The sequence below is a fragment of the Polypterus senegalus genome, chromosome 13, assembly GCF_016835505.1.
Source record: "Polypterus senegalus isolate Bchr_013 chromosome 13, ASM1683550v1, whole genome shotgun sequence".
Taxonomy (NCBI): Eukaryota; Metazoa; Chordata; class Cladistia; order Polypteriformes; family Polypteridae; genus Polypterus; species Polypterus senegalus.
In genome coordinates this window covers 8,426,836-8,446,664 of record NC_053166.1, presented here as the reverse complement: position 1 = coordinate 8,446,664, position 19,829 = coordinate 8,426,836, and the positions used below count along the sequence as shown (strand labels likewise).

At 38.0% G+C, this 19,829-nt stretch overlaps 1 protein-coding gene across 3 annotated transcripts in view; it reads right to left on the bottom strand.

Moving 5' to 3' along the window:
* Positions 1-1,710: 1,710 nt before the first annotated feature.
* LOC120542856 (ubiquitin carboxyl-terminal hydrolase 47) overlaps positions 1,711-19,829 on the bottom strand; it is a 102,937-nt gene continuing 84,818 nt past the window's right edge. For all 3 annotated transcript variants that reach the window (XM_039775555.1, XM_039775557.1, XM_039775556.1), the window contains 2 exons: positions 7,145-7,274; positions 1,711-2,905 (listed from right to left, as the gene is read on the bottom strand). In XM_039775555.1, coding sequence (XP_039631489.1) covers positions 2,696-2,905; positions 7,145-7,274 — 340 coding nt within the window. In that variant the 3' untranslated portion in view covers positions 1,711-2,695. The remainder of the gene's footprint in view (positions 2,906-7,144; positions 7,275-19,829) is intronic.

Here is a 19,829-nt window from a genome sequence, read left to right as displayed (position 1 = left end):
TAATTCACCTTAAGATGATTCAAGAACCTGTGGCCAAATGATTTGAGTGGACATTGTTTAGAAAGGCACGAGTTTACCTTTGTATAGAAGGTCCCAGATCCTTAGCCTCAAAGCCACCACCTACAGATCCATCAGAAAGCCCATTTTTCACATGGATTTTTGAATACCCAGCACATCTATAAGGACCAGTCTTACTTGTTAACAAGTCTTTTACTTATTTTCTTCGGTCACCTTCAGCACAGTTATTTTTCAATGCAGTACTCTACAAGACTTTTACACTGGCATTATCATCATTTAATATCTGCCATCATTAAGTGTTTTCAGGCAGAATCTTGTGTGATAAGTGGTGTTTTTTTGTATATATTGTACATTGTGATTATTTAGTGGGGTTACAAGGCAAGGTGTTGGTTGTTTGCATAAATATTGTTGACTTTTTTTATCAGATAATTTTGACTTATTTATTTATATTTACTTTTCACTTACAATATTAAATTTGCTTTTTCATTTTCATCTTTTTTTTCTCACTGATTGGGGACATCAGTGGAAGATACTTGGTGTTAAGCAGAGTACAGTGGTGACTTAGCGGCCAGTTGAGTTAATTTGAACCTCTTTCAGCAGCACAATCTGGTGGGACCTCCAGGATCCTTTCCAACAGGTGCGATACCCTTCTTGCAACCATTTCCAGGATACATCCCACTAACAAATCTCTGTGGCCAACTTGGACTGCAGTACATGGGGCTGACCTCCTAGCCACATAAGGTCTATGATGCTGTGTGACCCACTAAACACAGTTACTGGTCATGTTATACACTTGTCATATTGTTCAAGAAACCACCGTTCAGCAAGTGACAGGCCATTTATGTGATTAAACAGCATGTGATAAAACTTTCATGATAATGGTAAATTGGCATATTCATTTCAACCACTGGCCAAACTGGACCTATTAACAAAGTCAACGGATGGAAGTCAGGAGTATAAAAGAAATAATTCTGTATATAAGCTATAAGAAAAGGACTAAAACAAAAGAAAAAGGTAAAAAACATTCAAAGCACAAAAGTGAGTGAAGCAAAAGGAAAATGCAAAGCAACATTGGACCAGAAAAAATATCATTCAAGGGCCGTTATCCACAGAATATACAACTGTAATAAGTGTATATGTTTAATATGTCAATGTGTTCTGTACACAAATCTACTTTTCTCTCTAATCACATGAACAGCTAATACAAAGTCAGATTTACCACAGGGGCTCATCATTTAGAACTGCTAGGCAAGCATTAGAATACAAGACAGGGACAACTGCGAAATGGCCATTGTATACTAATTCTGTGTGTCAAACTCAGCACGAAACTGTATCCTCTTTGCCTTGATTGGAATGGCGTAATTCACCAAAGTGGGGGCCTGCACGTGATAAAGCCTTGGAACATTGCCCGGCATACTTTTGAAGACGACAGACGGATGGGAGATAATGTTGTCCGATCCGGAAAATCCTTCCAACGCAGCAACGAAAATGGCAGACGCTGCACATTAGGTTCCTCACTCCCGAACTGGGTTCTTGTTATGGCTTCCATCGTCTGTTATGTCGCATAAGCCATCATTAAAGAAAGCTAAGTTATTTCACCTATGTGATTTCTTACCGTCGTATCACTAAGGGAGGGGTATCACCTTTTTATATTATATCTAAATAATTTTGGGTTATGTAACATGCTGCAATTACAAAAGAACTTATTCCAACATGGGAGCTAGTGCCCCCTGCTGGATACAACAACACACTAGTGAGACCACATCTGTAGTTTTGTGTGGCGCTCTGGTCACCACACCAAAAGAAAGACATAGCAGCATCTGAAAACTATGAGGAGAAGAGCAAGCAGGTGGATCCCAGGACTTAAGGACATGTCATATTGTGACAGACTCGGAGAATTAAACCTGTTTAGTCTGAGCAATGGAGACCACATGAGGACCTAATCTAGGTGTTCAAAATCCACAAAGGCATTGATAAAGCAGATCCAGCAGAATTCTATTGGCTTAAGCGTGAATCACATACTCGGGGACACCTAGTAGAGATTAAAGGGAAGTGCAAATATAACTGAAGCTGGGAAGCACTTCTCTACACAAGTGTGAATCTTAAAAAAACTGCCAAGACATGGAGTTGAAGCAAAAATCTTGACAACCTTAAAGAAGAATCTGGATGAGATAACTAGGACAGCTGAGCTATTTACTAAACAAATGAGCAACTGATTGTTGCAATGGTCTCCTTTCGTTTGTCAAATTTCTAATGTTCTTATGTAATACTGTTGCACCCCTGACCTTGCTTCAAATTTGGTGCAGGAATGTCATTTTCCAGAATTTCTTTAAAATTTTAGAAAAATTTTCATAAGGGACAGTGGACCTGTAGCAATGGGTGCTTGTCATTTCACTCTTCCAAATGTTACAGTTTATGGCCTTTTATTAGTAAAGTGACCTGATCAAAATCATGGAAAGCTTTCTTTGTGATATAAAAAAAAACTATCCAAATCTATACTCCTCTCTTTTGACAGGCCACTATCAAGGAAGCAAGCAACTGCTATCTCTGATGGAGACAACTCGGGACCATCTCTCTCTTTTGGCTCCTCCTCACATCCTGTGCAAAAAGATACTAATATCTGCAAAATTCATAAATTGAATCCATTATGGTAACAAATGTTGGTCAGTGAAATAAACTACAAAGCACATTTCCCAATATCAGTGTTCTCAATACTAGCGTTGTCATGATGTCCATCAGATGCTTCTTCACTTCTTTGTGCTGCTTCTTTATTCCCCATGGTTTCAGCCAAGGGGTCCACAAGATCCACACGAGGAGGGGTCCTGGTCTCAGACATTCCACTAGAGCTTTGTTCAAGATTAAGATTTTCCATGTCTTTTACAAAACCCTGCAAAATGAATGAAAAAGATTTAATTAAGTTCTCAGTAGTGATGAGATATTTTAGTTGTAAAATTTAATTTCTCACACTTGTTGCAAATGTGGTAGGGATGTGCCAGCACTGTATTCACACAGTAATGTGAAGGTGGAAAGTTTCAAGACCCACAAGGCCCATTATAAAATACATCAGATAATTTTGTTTGTTTCCTTTGCCAGAGGCCAATGTGGTGTCAATAGAGAAATGTCGGACATGGTCATGTTCAGTGCACAAGACTCGATTTACTATATCACAAAAACCAAGCCAAAGCTACAGTTGTGCTTGAAAGTTTGTGAACCCTTTAGAATTTTCTATATTTCTACATAAATATGACCTAAAACATCATCAGATTTTCACTCAAGTCCTAAAAGTAGATAAAGAGAAACCAGTTAAACAAATGAGACAGAAATATTAGACTTGGTCATTTATTTATTAAGGAAAATTATCCAATATTACATATTTGTGAGTGTCAAGAGGTATGTGAACCTCACGGATTAGCAGTTAGTTTGAAGGTGAAATTCGAGTTCGGTCTTTTCAATCAATGGGATGCCAATCAGGTGTGAGTGGGCACCCTGTGGTATTTAAAGAACAGGATCTATCAAAGTCTGCTCTTCACAACACATGTTTGTGGAAGTGTATCATGGCACGAACAAAGGAGATTTCTGAGGACCTCACAAAAAGAGTTGTTGATGTTCATCAGGCTGGAAAAGGTTACCAAACCATCTGTAAAGAGTTTGGACTCCACCAATCCACAGTCAGACAGATTGTGTACAAATGGAGGAAATTCAAGACCATTGTTACCCTCCCCAGGAGTGGTCGACCAACAAAGATCACTCAAGAGGAAGGCACACGTGTAATAGTCAGCGAGGTCACAAAGGACCACAGGGTAACTTCTAAGCAACTGAAGGCCTCTCTCACATTGGCTAATGTTCATGTTCATGAGTCCACCATCAGGAGAACACTGAACAACAATGCTGTGCATGGCAGGGTTGCAAGGAGGAAGCCACTGCTCTCCAAAAAAAACATTGCTGCTCGTCTGCAGTTTGCTAAAGATCACGTGGACAAACCAGAAGGCTATTGGAAGAATGTTTTGTAGACGGATGAGACCAAAATAGAACTTTTTGGTTTAAATGAAAAGCGTTATGTTTGGAGAAAGGAAAACACTCATTCCAGCATAAGAACCTTATCCCATCTGTGAAACATGGCGATGGTAGTATCATGGTTTGGGCCTGTTTTGCTGCATCTGGGCCAGGACGGCTTGCCTTCATTGATGGAACAATGAATTCTGAATTATATCGGAGAATTCTAAAGGAAAATGTCAGGACATCTGTCCATGAGCTGAATCTCAAGAGAAGGTGGGTCATGCAGCAGGACAACGACCCTAAGCACACAAGTCGTTCTACCAAAGAATGGTTAAAGAAGAATAAAGTGAATGTTCTGGAATGTCCAAGTCAAAGTCCTGACCTTAATTCAATCGAAATGTTGTGGAAGGACCTGAAGCGAGCAGTTCATGTGAGAAAACCCACCCACATCCCAGAGTTGAAGCTGTCCTGTACGAAGGAATAAGCTAAAATTTCTCCAAGCCGGTGTGCAGGAATGAGCAAAAGTTACCGGAAACGTTTAGTTGCAGTTATTGGGGGGTCACACCAGATACTGAAAGCAAAGGTTCACATACTTTTGCCACTCACAAATATGTAATATTCGATCATTTTCCTTAATAAATAAATCACCAAGTATAATATTTCTGTCTAATTTGTTTAACTGGTTTCTCTTTATCTACTTTTAGGACTTGAGTGAAAATCTGATGATGTTTTAGGTCATATTTATGTAGAAATATAGAAAATGTGGATATGCAGTTTCATGACATGTGCAGTCGCAGAATAATAATTGCCAATACTTTTGGGTTTGAAAATGGCCTTATTCATAAGTTTAATCTGATTGTAAGCTGCAAGAATGAGAATGACATTTTGTAAAATGTATAAAAGTTGCTCCACTTTAGAATTCAACTTCATGTGGCAAATTGATATAAACCATGATTGTGAAGAATCAACTTCAGACTGAGTAATACTAAAACTTAATTTGTGACTATGGCACTCTTTCTGTGGTTCTAGCATTTAAGATCGATCGTCCCTGTGTTAACTTTCTGAGTTTTCTCTAAATATCCATCCTGGTTGTATTTTGCCTTTGTCACTTGGTACATGCCATATGCCAGGTGAGGATGGGCACAGTCTTCTGGTGTTCTTCATGTTTCACTGAGGAACATAAAGCCAGATGCTTGTGTGATGTCATGGGCACAAGCATTTTTAGGGTGGCCCTGATGTGCAGAGCAAAAAAAGAAACTAAATCAATTTCACACAGTGCACTTCAGGGATGCCATACATACACAATATGCCTAAAAGATGACCATCACACCTACGGTGTTTCTTGGAAATTAGATTCCAAAACCATGAGCATTAATATGGAGTTGACCCTCCTATAACAGCCTCCACTGTTCTTTCCACAAGATTTTGGAGTCAGTCTTTTGGAATTTGTGCCGCTTCTGCCAAAAGTGCATTTGTGAGGTCAGGTATTGATGTTGGACAAGAAGGCCTGATTTGCAATCGGTGTTCCCACTCATTCCAAACCTTTTCAGTAGGGCTGAGGTCAGGACTCTTTGCTGGCCACTCGAGTTCCTTCAGGTCTTTATGGACCTGGCTTTGTACACATAGGTGCAAACCCTGCCATTTTGCTTTCTCAACCAAACTTTACAGTACGCACTGTGCAATCTGGAGTGTAGCATTCTCCTCACATCAGCCAAACCAGATTCGCCTTTCAGACTGCCAGATAGTAAAGTGTGATTCACCCTTCCAAAGAACACATATTCACTACTCCAGAGTCCAATGGCAGTATTCTTTACATCACTCTAGCTAGCACTTGTCATTTTGTATAGTGATCTTTGGCCATGGAAAGCAATTTCATTGAGCTTACACCATTGATAGTGCTGCCAGAGGCAGTTTGAAACTCTGTTGTTAGTGATATTACAGACAATGACCCACTCTGTGAGACTGTCTGGTCTATCACTTTGTGGTTGAGCTGTTGTTGCTTCTCAACGCTTCCAAAATGAGATCACTTACAGTTGACCAGGGCAGATCTAGCAGACCAAATATTTCACATACTGACATGTGGCAAAGGTGGCTTCTATGACAGTTGGGTGCATGTACTGAGAGTGCTTTGCTGCACCCACCACACAAAGAACCACCTGGATTGGAACCCGAGGGCAGTGGGTGACACCTTATCGTCACATTTAAAGTCGCTGAGCTCTTCAGTACAACCTGATATTTGTCGATGGAGATTGCCAAACTACAATTAGATCCATAAGTGTTTGGACAGTGACACAATTTTCATAATTTTGGTTTGTATACGCCACCACAATGGATTTGAAATAAAGCAATCAAGATGTGATTGAAGTGTAGACTTGCAGCTTTAATATAAAGGGTTTAACAAAAATATCGTATGAGCCCTTTAGGAATGACAGACATTTTTATAAATGGTCTCCCCATTTTCAGGGTCTGAAAAGTATTTGGGCTAAGTAACTAATCATAAATATGATGGTCATTTTCAATATTTTAGCTGAAAATCCTTACCAGTCAATGACTACTTTAAGTCTGAACCCATGGCCATCTCCAAGTGCTGAGTTTCCTCCCTAGTGATGCTTTGAAATGGTGTCACTATCTTATGGACCTAACCAGATGGGCTGATTTGATGCGCCTGTTAACAATGGAACACCTGAACTCATTTGGAGAGGGTCCACTTTTTGGTGTGTTAGAAGGACAAAGTCTTATTGGTATTGTTTTATAATCTCTAAATTTTTAGGAGTTTTTTAATTATTCTACATTGTGTAGCCCACTAACAGCAGTGAGGTTTTATGGTGTCTACAAGGTCTTAGTAGCAGAATTATGCTCTGCGGTCTGGGGGCTCATCTGCATCCGAGTGCCAGAGGAGTTCTTTTTAAATATGAACTCTCATCATATGTTCTGCATGGAAAGATACATCTACTCCTCTGAACCCATCCAGTGAAAGAAAGTCCTTTAATTCAAAAAGCCGTAGGGCCTTTTGACTTAAACAGATTCATTTAACTTCATCTCCACTACAATAATGTGGGGAAAATGCATTTAAAAATGTTCTTTCTTAATATAATTATTAAAAAAAAAAAATCAAAAGTATTACACATACTGCACTGTTGGACTTGCTGAAGTCACCATCTTCTGTTCTGTTCAGTAATTGGGAGGCTACAGAAGAACTGGAAAGCTCTTGATGTTTCTTTAAAGCAGCACAATCTTCTGTATCATTCCTGTTTAATTCACTGTGAAAAAATGTATACATAATAACATATTTAGTGTACTCATATAAATTAATTGTTCTGATCTCTGAATCCACATTTTCACAGTAGGATTATAAGAAACCTATAAATGACAATTAGAAATACAGTAAAAATGTGAAATATCTTCATATGTAGATTATACTATACTGTAGATTATATACTGCTGGTTTATGTCCAGCACTATTGACTATTGTGTGTAATGCATTAATATCAGGTTCAAATGGTTATACAGCCTGGACTGATTGAAATATTGTTCTGAAAAGGACAGTTAAGGAAATAAGCCTGGAGATGACCCAATAGATTAGCAATCCAGTCTGCATTAGCATAAGCCGCCCTAATTCAAAGTCAAAGCGAACTTTATTGTCATCTCAACCATATACAAGTACACAGAGAGACGAAATTGAGAAGCTCAGGGTCCACAGTGTAACAACATGAAGTGCAAATAATAAAGTAAAAATAAATTAAAAATAGAATTAAAATTTAAATTTAAAACTAAAACACAAACAAGAGAAGACATTGTGCAAAGACAAGACAAAGAAGTAGAAGTAATATTGACCTGTAGTAAGCAATATGAACATTGATGCAATGTATGGTATTTGCAATCTAGATACATAAATATAGTCAATAGGTATGTAATATAATATATAAATAATAGATATAGATAATACAGAAATGCTCAGTGTATGATAATAGTTGTTTAAGACATGTAAACAATGACAGGTCAGAATGTTTCACAGCAGAAGGATATCAAGAGTGTCCAAATACTTAAAGGTCATTATGAGATCTTCAGTTCTTTTCTCCCTGCACACTCGTCTTCACAGGACAGTGGCCTGCACGTATAAAAGTTCTGTTTTTCGAGGTGGTTGAGGCCGTGTGGAAGATCCCATGGGGAAGCATGGTGTTAAGGAGTCTGATAGCTTGGGGGTAAAAACTCCCCTGCAGCCTGGCAGGTCGGGCTCTGATGCTGCAGTGTCTTGTCTTGGATGGCAGAAGTGTGTACAGTCCATGTGAGGGGTGTGAGGGGTCCTGCTCAATGCTGTAGGCCTTGCGGACACTGTGTTTGTAAAATATATCCTGTAGTGAAGGAAGAGGCACCCCAATAATGTTCTCTGCTGTCTTCACTATCCTTTAAAGGTGCTTGTGGTCGGATATGTTGCATTTGCCATACCAGACAGTGATGTCGCTGGTCAGGACACTCTCAATGGTGCCTCTGTAGAACATGGTGAGGATGGAAAGGAGAACACTTGCTCGCTTCAGCTGCCTCAGTGTAGTCTCTGCTGGGCTTTCTTGATTAGTGATAAGGTGTTATGCGTCCACGTAAGTTCCTCAGTTATGTGCACACCGAGGAACTTGGTACTCCTAACAGTCTCCACGTCTAAACTGTTGATGCTGAGTGGGATGAGGGCAGGATGTGATTTTCTGAAGCCCACGATTATCTCTTTTGTCTTGTCGACATTGAGAGATAGATAGATAGAATGTAATAATTTACTTCATGAGGTAGAAGTACATCATAAAGAAGAACAGTTGCATCACATATTTGAAATATTAAAATGTGTACTTCAATTGAAATGTTTAAAGTCTAAATATTCTTGTTTGTAATAGAAATTTGTCATGTTTCACCCTGTGATAGAGGTCCAAATAGGGTCAGGCCCCTAGTAATTGATCAAAATTTAAAAATCTCTTTGGGGGATTGAGTACCTAGCAGTGGTGATGACTGAATGAGTATAGGTACATACTACCTACCTAGATAGTCAAGGGCTTGAAGGACTCATAGTTCAGTTTTAGTTCTTTTGACCAAAAAGGGGTGGAGTGTAACTGCAAACTGTTTATATTAACTTTTACTGTAATTATTTTGATCAAATGAACCAGGATGAACTAAATTTACAGATTTGTAATTACAGACATTGCAAGCATTCTATTGTATTATCAGTTTTGTTTTTCAATTACTTTATTACCTGGAGATTTGAAATAAGTACATAGAATTGAACCTGTTTGATTTAATTTATAACCTGCGAATGGCCATAGGACTAGGAATTACCAAGTTAGTTTACAGCTCAGTTAAAGGAGGGATTGTGGAGGTACTTAAAAGATCAAACACTTTGATCAGAGTCATTCAACATCAGGATGATCAAATGTGTGCAATGCCACATGTCCCAAAATTACACATATGCATTTTAACATAAATATGGCATATCTGGTGGAACAAAAAGAAGAAAAAATAACAACACAAGGGGGACATCAGAGATCAAGAAATGTAAGACCATCCGATTTTGACGTCAGGAAATGTAACTATGAACAATGATGATCGCTAAACCAAAAGCCACCTAGGAAAACATCCACTCTTTGACATTCTGACTCTTAGTAAAGTTTTCTAAGACTGTTTATTTCCAAACTTTGCTATCTGTTTAATTTTCTATTATATTCTCTTTGGTATTGTTATACATTAATAAATACCTCATTGCTTTTATATATTCTATACTTTGTCATTTATCTAGAGTGACTGAAATAATATAAGGGCACCAAGTGTGAATTTGATAGCTCCTCACAAACATTTACAACCATGCCCACAGTCCAATCACTTTTCATTCGTGTGAATGTTGTTGTCGGACGCAGTTCCTGCGCTCTCAGCTCCAAGTGGAGTTGGAAATAAAAGACAAAGAGTAGAAGACAAAGTAGAACGTCATAAAGAGGATTAAAAATGTTGGCACGATACACATGCAGAGCAGGTTAGTGATTATGAAAATACTAAAATTCGAAAGTCTCAGAAAAATGAAAGTAAAGATCACATTACTGCTAAAAAATGGAAATTATTACTTGGTGAAATAACGGAACAGTGAAAAGAGATAAAATACAGTATAGATGATTGTTAATGTAATTGTTTTGTCATTGATATGAGTGTTGTTGTCATATCTATCTATCTATCTATCTATCTATCTATCTATCTATCTATCTATCTATCTATATATACAGTGGTGTGAAAAACTATTTGCCCCCTTCCTGATTTCTTATTCTTTTGCATGTTTGTCACACAAAATGTTTCTGATCATCAAACACATTTAACCATTAGTCAAATATAACACAAGTAAACACAAAATGCAGTTTTAAATGATGGTTTTATTATTTAGGGAGAAAAAATCCAAACCTACATGGCCCTGTGTGAAAAAGTAATTGCCCCCTTGTTCAAAAATAACCTAACTGTGGTGTATCACACCTGAGTTCAATTTCCGTAGCCCCCCCAGGCCTGATTACTGCCACCCCTGTTTCAATCAAGAAATCACTTCAATAGGAGCTGCCTGACAAAGAGAAGTAGACCAAAAGCACCTCAAAAGCTAGACATCATGCCAAAATCCAAAGAAATTCAGGAACAAATGAGAACAGAAGTAATTGAGATCTATCAGTCTGGTAAAGGTTATAAAGCCATTTCTAAAGCTTTGGGACTCCAGCGAACCACAGTGAGAGCCATTATCCACAAATGGCAAAAACATGGAACAGTGGTGAACCTTCCCAGGAGTGGCGGCCGACCAAAATTACCCCAAGAGCGCAGAGACGACTCATCCGAGAGGTCACAAAAGACCCCAGGACAACGTCTAAAGAACTGCAGGCCTCACTTGCCTCAATTAAGGTCAGTGTTCACGACTCCACCATAAGAAAGAGACTGGGCAAAAACGGCCTGCATGGCAGATTTCCAAGACGCAAACCACTGTTTAGCAAAAGAACATTAGGGCTCGTCTCAATTTTGCTAAGAAACATCTCAATGATTGCCAAGACTTTTGGGAAAATACCTTGTGGACTGATGAGACAAAAGTTGAACTTCTTGGAAGGCAAATGTACCGTTACATCTGGCGTAAAAGGAACACAGCATTTCAGAAAAAGAACATCATACCAACAGTAAAATATGGTGGTGGTAGTGTGATGGGCTGGGGTTGTTTTGCTGCTTCAGGACCTGGAAGGCTTGCTGTGATAGATGGAACCATGAATTCTACTGTCTACCAAAAAATCCTGAAGGAGAATGTCCGGCAATCTGTTCGTCAACTCAAGCTGAAGCGATCTTGGGTGCTGCAACAGGACAATGACCCAAAACACACCAGCAAATCCACCTCTGAATGGCTGAAGAAAAACAAAATGAAGACTTTGGAGTGGCCTAGTCAAAGTCCTGACCTGAATCCAATTGAGATGCTATGGCATGACTTTAAAAAGGCGGTTCATGCTAGAAAACCCTCAAATAAAGCTGAATTACAACAATTCTGCAAAGATGAGTGGGCCAAAATTCCTCCAGAGTGCTGTAAAAGACTCATTGCAAGTCATCGCAAACGCTTGATTGCAGTTATTGCTGCTAAGGGTGGCCCAACCAGTTATTAGGTTCAGGGGGCAATTACTTTTTCACACAGGGCCATGTAGGTTTGGATTTTTTTTCTCCCTAAATAATAAAAAGCATCATTTAAAAACTGCATTTTGTGTTTACTTGTGTTATATTTGACTAATGGTTAAATGTGTTTGATGATCAGAAACATTTTGTGTGACAAACATGCAAAAGAATAAGAAATCAGGAAGGGGGCAAATAGTTTTTCACACCACTGTATATATATATATATAGCAAAATACTCGCGTTTGGCAGCGGAGAAGTAAAAAGAAAAGGAAACATTTTAACATGATTGACAATGTAATTGTTTTGTCATTGTCATGAGTGTTGCTGGCATATATATATATATATATATATATATATATATATATATATATATATATATATATACATATATATAAATATACAGTATATCTATACTAATAAAAGGCAAAGCCCTCACTCACTCACTCACTCACTGACTCATCACTAATTCTCCAACTTCCCGTGTAGGTAGAAGGCTGAAATTTGGCAGGCTCATTCCTTACAGCTTACTTACAAAAGTTGGGCAGGTTTCATTTCGAAATTCTACGCTAATGGTCATAACTAGAAGCTATTTTTCTCCATTTACTGTAATGGAGTTGAGCTCGAAAGCCGTGGGGGTGGAGTTTCGTGTGACATCATCACGCCTCCCACATAATCACGCAGTACGTAGAAAACCAGGAAGAGCTCCAAAAACCGCTGAAGAAAACATACATTATATAATTAAGAAGGCAGCGAAACAATTAGAAGCGAGTGAGTGACATATAAAACCATATTCAGCGGCTCACGTGAACTGACGCAGTGCGCAGACAAAAAGCAACAGTTCCAAAGAGTGCTGAACAAAAACCGAATTACACTGCTACGCTCAAATAGACAAACCACACGCTGTGGTGCAATAGTAGAGCTTCGCCTCTAGCGCGAGGTTCGATTCGAGAGGGATGCACTAAGTATGTATGCGCTTCCGATTCATTTTAGCCTCGCATCCCCTTGGTTTGAGGCGTATGAAAAAATATGCGTTTAACGCAGAAAGACAGATCACCAATTGAAGCTTTATGAATAATGGATACTTTATTCAATGATTGTTTTGGTAAAGCCATACTCAGTGTATTCATTAGATGAACGGTAAAAAAGTAAGGGCAAGGGGAGGGTAACTTATTGAGGCACGCAGGCAAAACCACAATAGCATGCAGGCTCGTTGTACTGTAGTGCGCGTCAACTCGATCTGAATTGCGATCACATTTGAAAAAATATATCTTTTCAAGTTCTATTTAGTCCATATGTGTCAAACTCAAGGCCCGCAGGCCACATCCGCCCGGCGTGTAATTATATCCGCCCGCAAGATCATTTTATATATTACAGTATTGTTATTAATGGCCCGGGGATATGAAGCGCTGGTAACACAATAGACTACAGATCCCATAATGCAGTGCTTCAGCTGCCTTGCCGAACACTTACCGCGTTAATCAAGTCTAGCTTATGATGCTGCAAGTTATTGCGAAGCTAGCCCACATGATGCCGAAGAGAAAAGGTGATTCTGAACATAGAGCCTTTAAAAACCGATGGGAGGCTGAGTATATGTTTACTGACATTGCCGGTAAACCCGTGTGTCTCATTTGTGGAGCTAATGTGGCTGTAATTACAGAATTTAATCTAAGACGGCACTATGAGACAAAACATCAGGATAACCTGAAAGACCTGAATGCAATGCACAAGATACAGATAGCAGAAGAGTTAAAGAAGAATCTGACACTTCAGCAGACGTTTTACCGTGCAAAATCACAAAGTGATTTCAAGTGAAGCTACTTTTATGGGAGACACAAATGCACCAGTGCAACTTGCCCCACTTTCCCTGTTGCCAAGTAATGTTGAACCAAGTCGGCACTACGGTGTTCCCAAATCGCACTTTGTTGATAAACTGAGCGCACTGCACACTGAGTTCGCGCGGGCTTTGGTGACTTTGAAGAACAAAAAAAGAATTTTGAGTTGTTTCGCAACCCATTTGCCGTCGATGTGGAAACTGCACCTGTGCAGATTCAGATGGAGGTGATTGAGCTGCAGTGTAATGGCACACTGAAGGCAAGTACGATACTGCACGGCCCGCACAGTTTATTCACTCCATTCCGCACAAATGCTCCAGCTCTGTCTACATGCGGCTCGAACCTTGTGCATGTTTGGTAGCACATATCTGTGTGAGAAGCTCTTCTCAGTCATGAAGACTAACAAAACAGCACACAGGAGTCGCCTCACTGATGAGCACCTGCAGTCCATCCTGAGAATCTCCACAACACAGAACCTCACACCAAACAGAAACAACTTGTGCCAAAAAGATGCCAGGCGTCCAAATCTGATAAAATGACATCTGAGCAAAGACAACTGAATGATTTGATTTGTTATTGCTGAAAAGAACACATTTTATTTATATTTCCAGGTTTTGTTATGCAGCATGTTCATATTTGAATTTGTATAATTTTGACAGGATATATTTTTATGGAGAGCAAAATCTTTTGGGATATTTAAAATTTAAGTTTATTTTTTATATAAAATTACATAAGAGTAAAGAAATTTGAATGTTTGTTCTTTTAACGTTTACTTTATTTCTAACTTGTATAATTTAGACAGGATATATTTTTATGGAGAGCAAAATATTATAAGTTATTTAAGGTTTGAGTTGATTTATTCGAATAATATTCTGTTGACTAAATAAAAATTCCTTCTATTTAAAATTTAAATAGAACTTGAACAGAAGCGATAGTTCATAATATCCACGAGACTTGCGTAAGAGCGGAGTCATCCGTTTTAACAAGCAGCGTATTGCACTGATACGAAATAGCCTGCCCATTTAATTATTTAGGAATGGATAAATAAATTAAGATTTTGTACAAATAATGTTTTTCATTTTTCTTCCTTCATGGATTCTGGCACCCCCAGCAACAGTTGCTCGCACCCCAAAGACTGTATATATGTAGATATGTATGTATATAAATATATATATATATATATATGTGTGTGTATATGTATATATGTAGATATGTATGTATATATATGTTTATATATATGTGTGTATGTGTGTATATGTAGATATGTATATATATGTGGATGTATGTGTATATATGTATGTATATATGTTGAAAAAGAAAAGGAAACATATGTTGTCATTGTCATGAGTGTTGCTGGCATATATATATATATATACATTATCTATACTAATAAAAGGCAAAGCCCTCACTGACTGACTGACTCACTGACTCATCACTAATTCTCCAACTTCCCGTGTAGGTAGAAGACTGAAATTTGGCAGGCTCATTCCTTACAGCTTACTTACAAAAGTTACGCAGGTTTCATTTCAAAATTCTACGCGTAATGGTCATAACTGGAAGCTACTTTTCTCCATATACTGTAATGGACTTGAGGTGGATGGCCGTGGGGGGGCGGAGTTTCGTGTGACATCATCATGCATCCCACGTAATCACGTGAACTAACTGTGAGTGCAGTACGTAGAAAGCAAGGAAGAGCTCCAAAAAGCGCTGAAGAAAACATGCATTATATAATTGAGAAGGCAGCGAAAGAATAAGAAGCGAGCGAGTGACACATACAGCCATATTCATGAGTGCAGCTACTTCGGAAACAAAGCACGGTGTAAACCTAAAGTTTAAATTAAGTTCATAGACAGGCTGCCGCTGGCGTTTGTAATTTAGTGCCTGCCCATATAAGGCCGTCCGTCAGCGGCAATCCAATAGAAACACTGCCGCTAAATATTCACGGGTAAAAGACTGCTTATGCAGAGGAAGATGAGATGGTCAGGGTGGTGTTTGGCACAAACTCAGCGAAACTGCAAGCGAAACTTTTAAGTGCCGGGTCTTAGCTGACATTAAATACAGCTGTGGACATCACACGAGATGGCACCAGCACAGCTGGGAAACTTCGATGCATGAACACCAAGCGGCTCCGCGTGAACTGGCGCGGTGCACAGACAAAAAGCAACAGTTGCAAAGAGTGCTGAACAAAAACCGAATTACACAATTGAGAAGGCAGCAAAAAAATATGAAGCGTTTGATACATCTCTTATCTTTACAACGATTGACAAACACGGAATGTAAGTATACCACAACACATCGTAGAAATACGACCCTGATTGAAAGAAATAATGATAATCAAATCCTTGATGACAGCAACACTCAGTAACACTCACAAAACAAATACTGTATATTGACAGTCATGTTACGTTATTTTTAAAATGTTCCCTTTTCTTTTTCATAACTTCTTTAACCCACTACTTCACCGTCCGTATATATATATATATATATATATATATATATATATATATATACCCCGATCTACATACTGCCAAATAGATAAGCCACATTGCACTGAGTATGTATGTGCGCTTCCTGATTCATTTTACCCTCGCATCTCCTTGGTTTGGGACGTATGAAAAAATATGCGGTTAACACAGAATCATGTTACGTTATTTTTAAAATCTTTCCTTTTCTTAACACAAGCACAGCTGAGAAGCTTCGATGCATGTACTCCATAACACGTTAAAAATATAAATATATAAATAACGCATTTAATCACACTTTCAATTCCAGGCAAAGGGGAACTTTTGTCAATGCATGATTTCCTGGTACATCGATTACACACACATCACAGCTACAAAAATGTTAGAGTCGGAATAAAGCGCGTTCATATGACTGATCGGAGGAAAATTTCATTTCAAAAGACATGGTTTTGTGCACACTGAAAAGCAAGCAAAATTAGATGAATTACAGAAAGCGGACTTTGTGGCTCTTACTGGGAATCATTGGACTTCCGTGACCGTTAGTAATTCTAATTACATCTAATTACAAAATGTTCAATGATCACACTGTTTTAGCCTAATGTACAAAATAATTTTGGCTAATGTTACTCAGAGTTTAACGATTAAGTTGTTCAAATTACCTTTTATGTTTCTGACTTATTTTTTTAAGAAGAAAAACTGCACTTTACTGTATGTTGAAATTTTGGTTATTATTATTTAAAGACAATACCATTCTGAAAATGTACTTAAAGTACTTAAACTACCACTTTATTTTTAAGTCTGCCCAATTTTAACCAGGGATGATATTTTTGTTTCTGTTTTGAATTCAAATGCAGTTTAAAAGCATTTTTTTTTCAGAAATTAAAAGAGCTTGAGTTTACAATATTCATGTCCATGTCTATTACTTGATTCTGTCACCCACTAAAACCCTCTTAAATTAAAAAAAAAAAATTGCGATTTGGGGCAAATTTACGTGTGTGATTAATTATTACACAGCCTCTAATTAATTAGATTATTTTTTTTAATCGAGTCCCACCCCTAATATATATATGTAGATATATATGTAGATTTGTATATATATGTGTATATACAGTATATATGTAGATATGTATATGTGTATATACAGTATGTATATATATGTGTGTGTGTATATATACAGTATGTGTATATATATGTATATATATATATATATACAGTGGTGTGAAAAACTATTTGCCCCTTCCTGATTTCTTATTCTTTTGCATGTTTGTCACACAAAATGTTTCTGATCATCAAACACATTTAACCATTAGTCAAATATAACACAAGTAAACACAAAATGCAGTTTTTAAATGATGGTTTTTATTATTTAGGGAGAAAAAAAAATCCAAACCTACATGGCCCTGTGTGAAAAAGTAATTGCCCCCTTGTTCAAAAATCACCTAACTGTGGTGTATCACACCTGAGTTCAATTTCCGTAGCCACCCCCAGGCCTGATTACTGCCACCCCTGTTTCAATCAAGAAATCACTTCAATAGGAGCTGCCTGACACAGAGAAGTAGACCAAAAGCACCTCAAAAGCTAGACATCATGCCAAGATCCAAAGAAATTCAGGAACAAATGAGAACAGAAGTCATTGAGATCTATCAGTCTGGTAAAGGTTATAAAGCCATTTCTAAAGCTTTGGGACTCCAGCGAACCACAAATGGCAAAAACATGGAACAGTGGTGAACCTTCCCAGGAGTGGCCGGCCCACCAAAATTACCCCAAGAGCAGAGGCGACTCATCCAAGAGGTCACAAAGACCCCAGGACAACGTCTAAAGAACTGCAGGCCTCACTTGCCTCAATTAAGGTCAGTGTTCACGACTCCACCATAAGAAAGAGACTGGGCAAAACGGCCTGCATGGCAGATTTCCAAGACGCAAACCACTGTTAAGCAAAAAGAACATTAGGGCTCGTCTCAATTTTGCTAAGAAACATCTCAATGATTGCCAAGACTTTTGGGAAAATACCTTGTGGACTGATGAGACAAAAGTTGAACTTTTTGGAAGGCAAATGTCCCGTTACATCTGGCGTAAAAGGAACACAGCATTTCAGAAAAAGAACATCATACCAACAGTAAAATATGGTGGTGGTAGTGTGATGGTCTGGGGTTGTTTTGCTGTTTCAGGACCTGGAAGGCTTGCTGTGATAGATGGATCCATGAATTCTACTGTCTACCAAAAAATCCTGAAAGGAGAATGTCCGCCATCTGTTAGTCAACTCAAGCTGAAGCGATCTTGGGTGCTACAACAGGACAATGACCCAAAACACACCAGCAAATCCACCTCTGAATGGCTGAAGAAAAACAAAATGAAGACTTTGGAGTGGCCTAGTCAAAGTCCTGACCTGAATCAATTGAGATGCTATGGCATGACCTTAAAAAGGAGGTTCATGCTAGAAAACCCTCAAATAAAGCTGAAGTACAACAATTCTGCAAAGATGAGTGGGCCAAAATTCCTCCAGAGCTGTAAAAACTCATTGCAAGTTATAAGCGCTTGATTGCAGTTATTGCTGCTAAGAGTGGCCCAACCAGTTATTAGGTTCAGGGGCAATTACTTTTCACACAGGGCCATGTAGGTTTGGGTTTTTTTCTCCGTAAATAATAAAACAATCATTTAAAACTGCATTTTGTGTTTACTTGTGTTATATTTGACTAATGGTTAAATGTGTTTGATGATCAGAAACATTTTGTGTGACAAACATGCAAAAGAATAAGAAATCAGGAAGGGGGCAAATAGTTTTTCATGCCACTGTATGTGTGTATATGTATATATATATAACTGTGTATATATATGTGTATATATGTATATATATATATATATATATATATATATATATATGTCTATATTTGTATATGTGTATATGTATATATGTATGTATATGTATATATATATATATATATATATTTATATATATATATATATATGGTGTGTATATATATATGTTTATATATGTGTGTGTGTGTGTGTCTGTGTGTATATATATAAATATATATACATATGTTTATATATAAACATATATATAAACATATATATACACATCATATATATATATATATATATAATAGCAAAATACCCGCGCTTCGCAGTGGAGAAGTAGTGTGTTAAAAGTAATGAAAAATTAAAGCCGTAAGGAATGAGCCTTCCAAATTTCAGCCTTCTACCTACACAGGAAGTTGGAGAATTAGTGATGTTGGAAAGTTCAATATGGTGGCCGACAGTGGCGTCATACCATCGAAATAAGTAAGTACATCGTTTTCGGTTAGCGCAGGGAAGCCGCCTACCAAATTTCGTGAAGATGGGGCCATGAATAAGAAAGTTCAACATGGCGGATGTTGTTGACCGTTATGACCGTTATGCATAGAATTTCGAAATGAAACCTGCTTAACTTTTGTAAGTAAGCTGTAAGGAATGAGCCTGCTAAATTTCAGCCTTCTACTTACACGGGAAGTTGGAGAATTAGTGATGAGTCAATGAGTGAGTGAGTCAGTCAGTGAGTGAGGGCTTTGCCTTTTATTAGTATAGATATATAATGCAGATTCACAATAGGTCAGCTCACTCTTAATGTAAATAAATATTAATGTTGAATCACTTTAGTCATTTACCTTCTAAAACTGAATATTTTAGGATGATATTATGGAGAACACAGGGTCAGCTTTGTGGACTGTGAAGTTTGTCATTGGATGCACTTCACCTCACTCACATGGGGCCAATTAATCTACTGTACAGGCACTTCTATCGGATATGGCAAGAAATCCTATATGGACAATATGAGAATGTGCAAAGTCCACATAGGCAAGGACGGGGTTGGGCCTTAAACAGCAATTCTCACAACTGG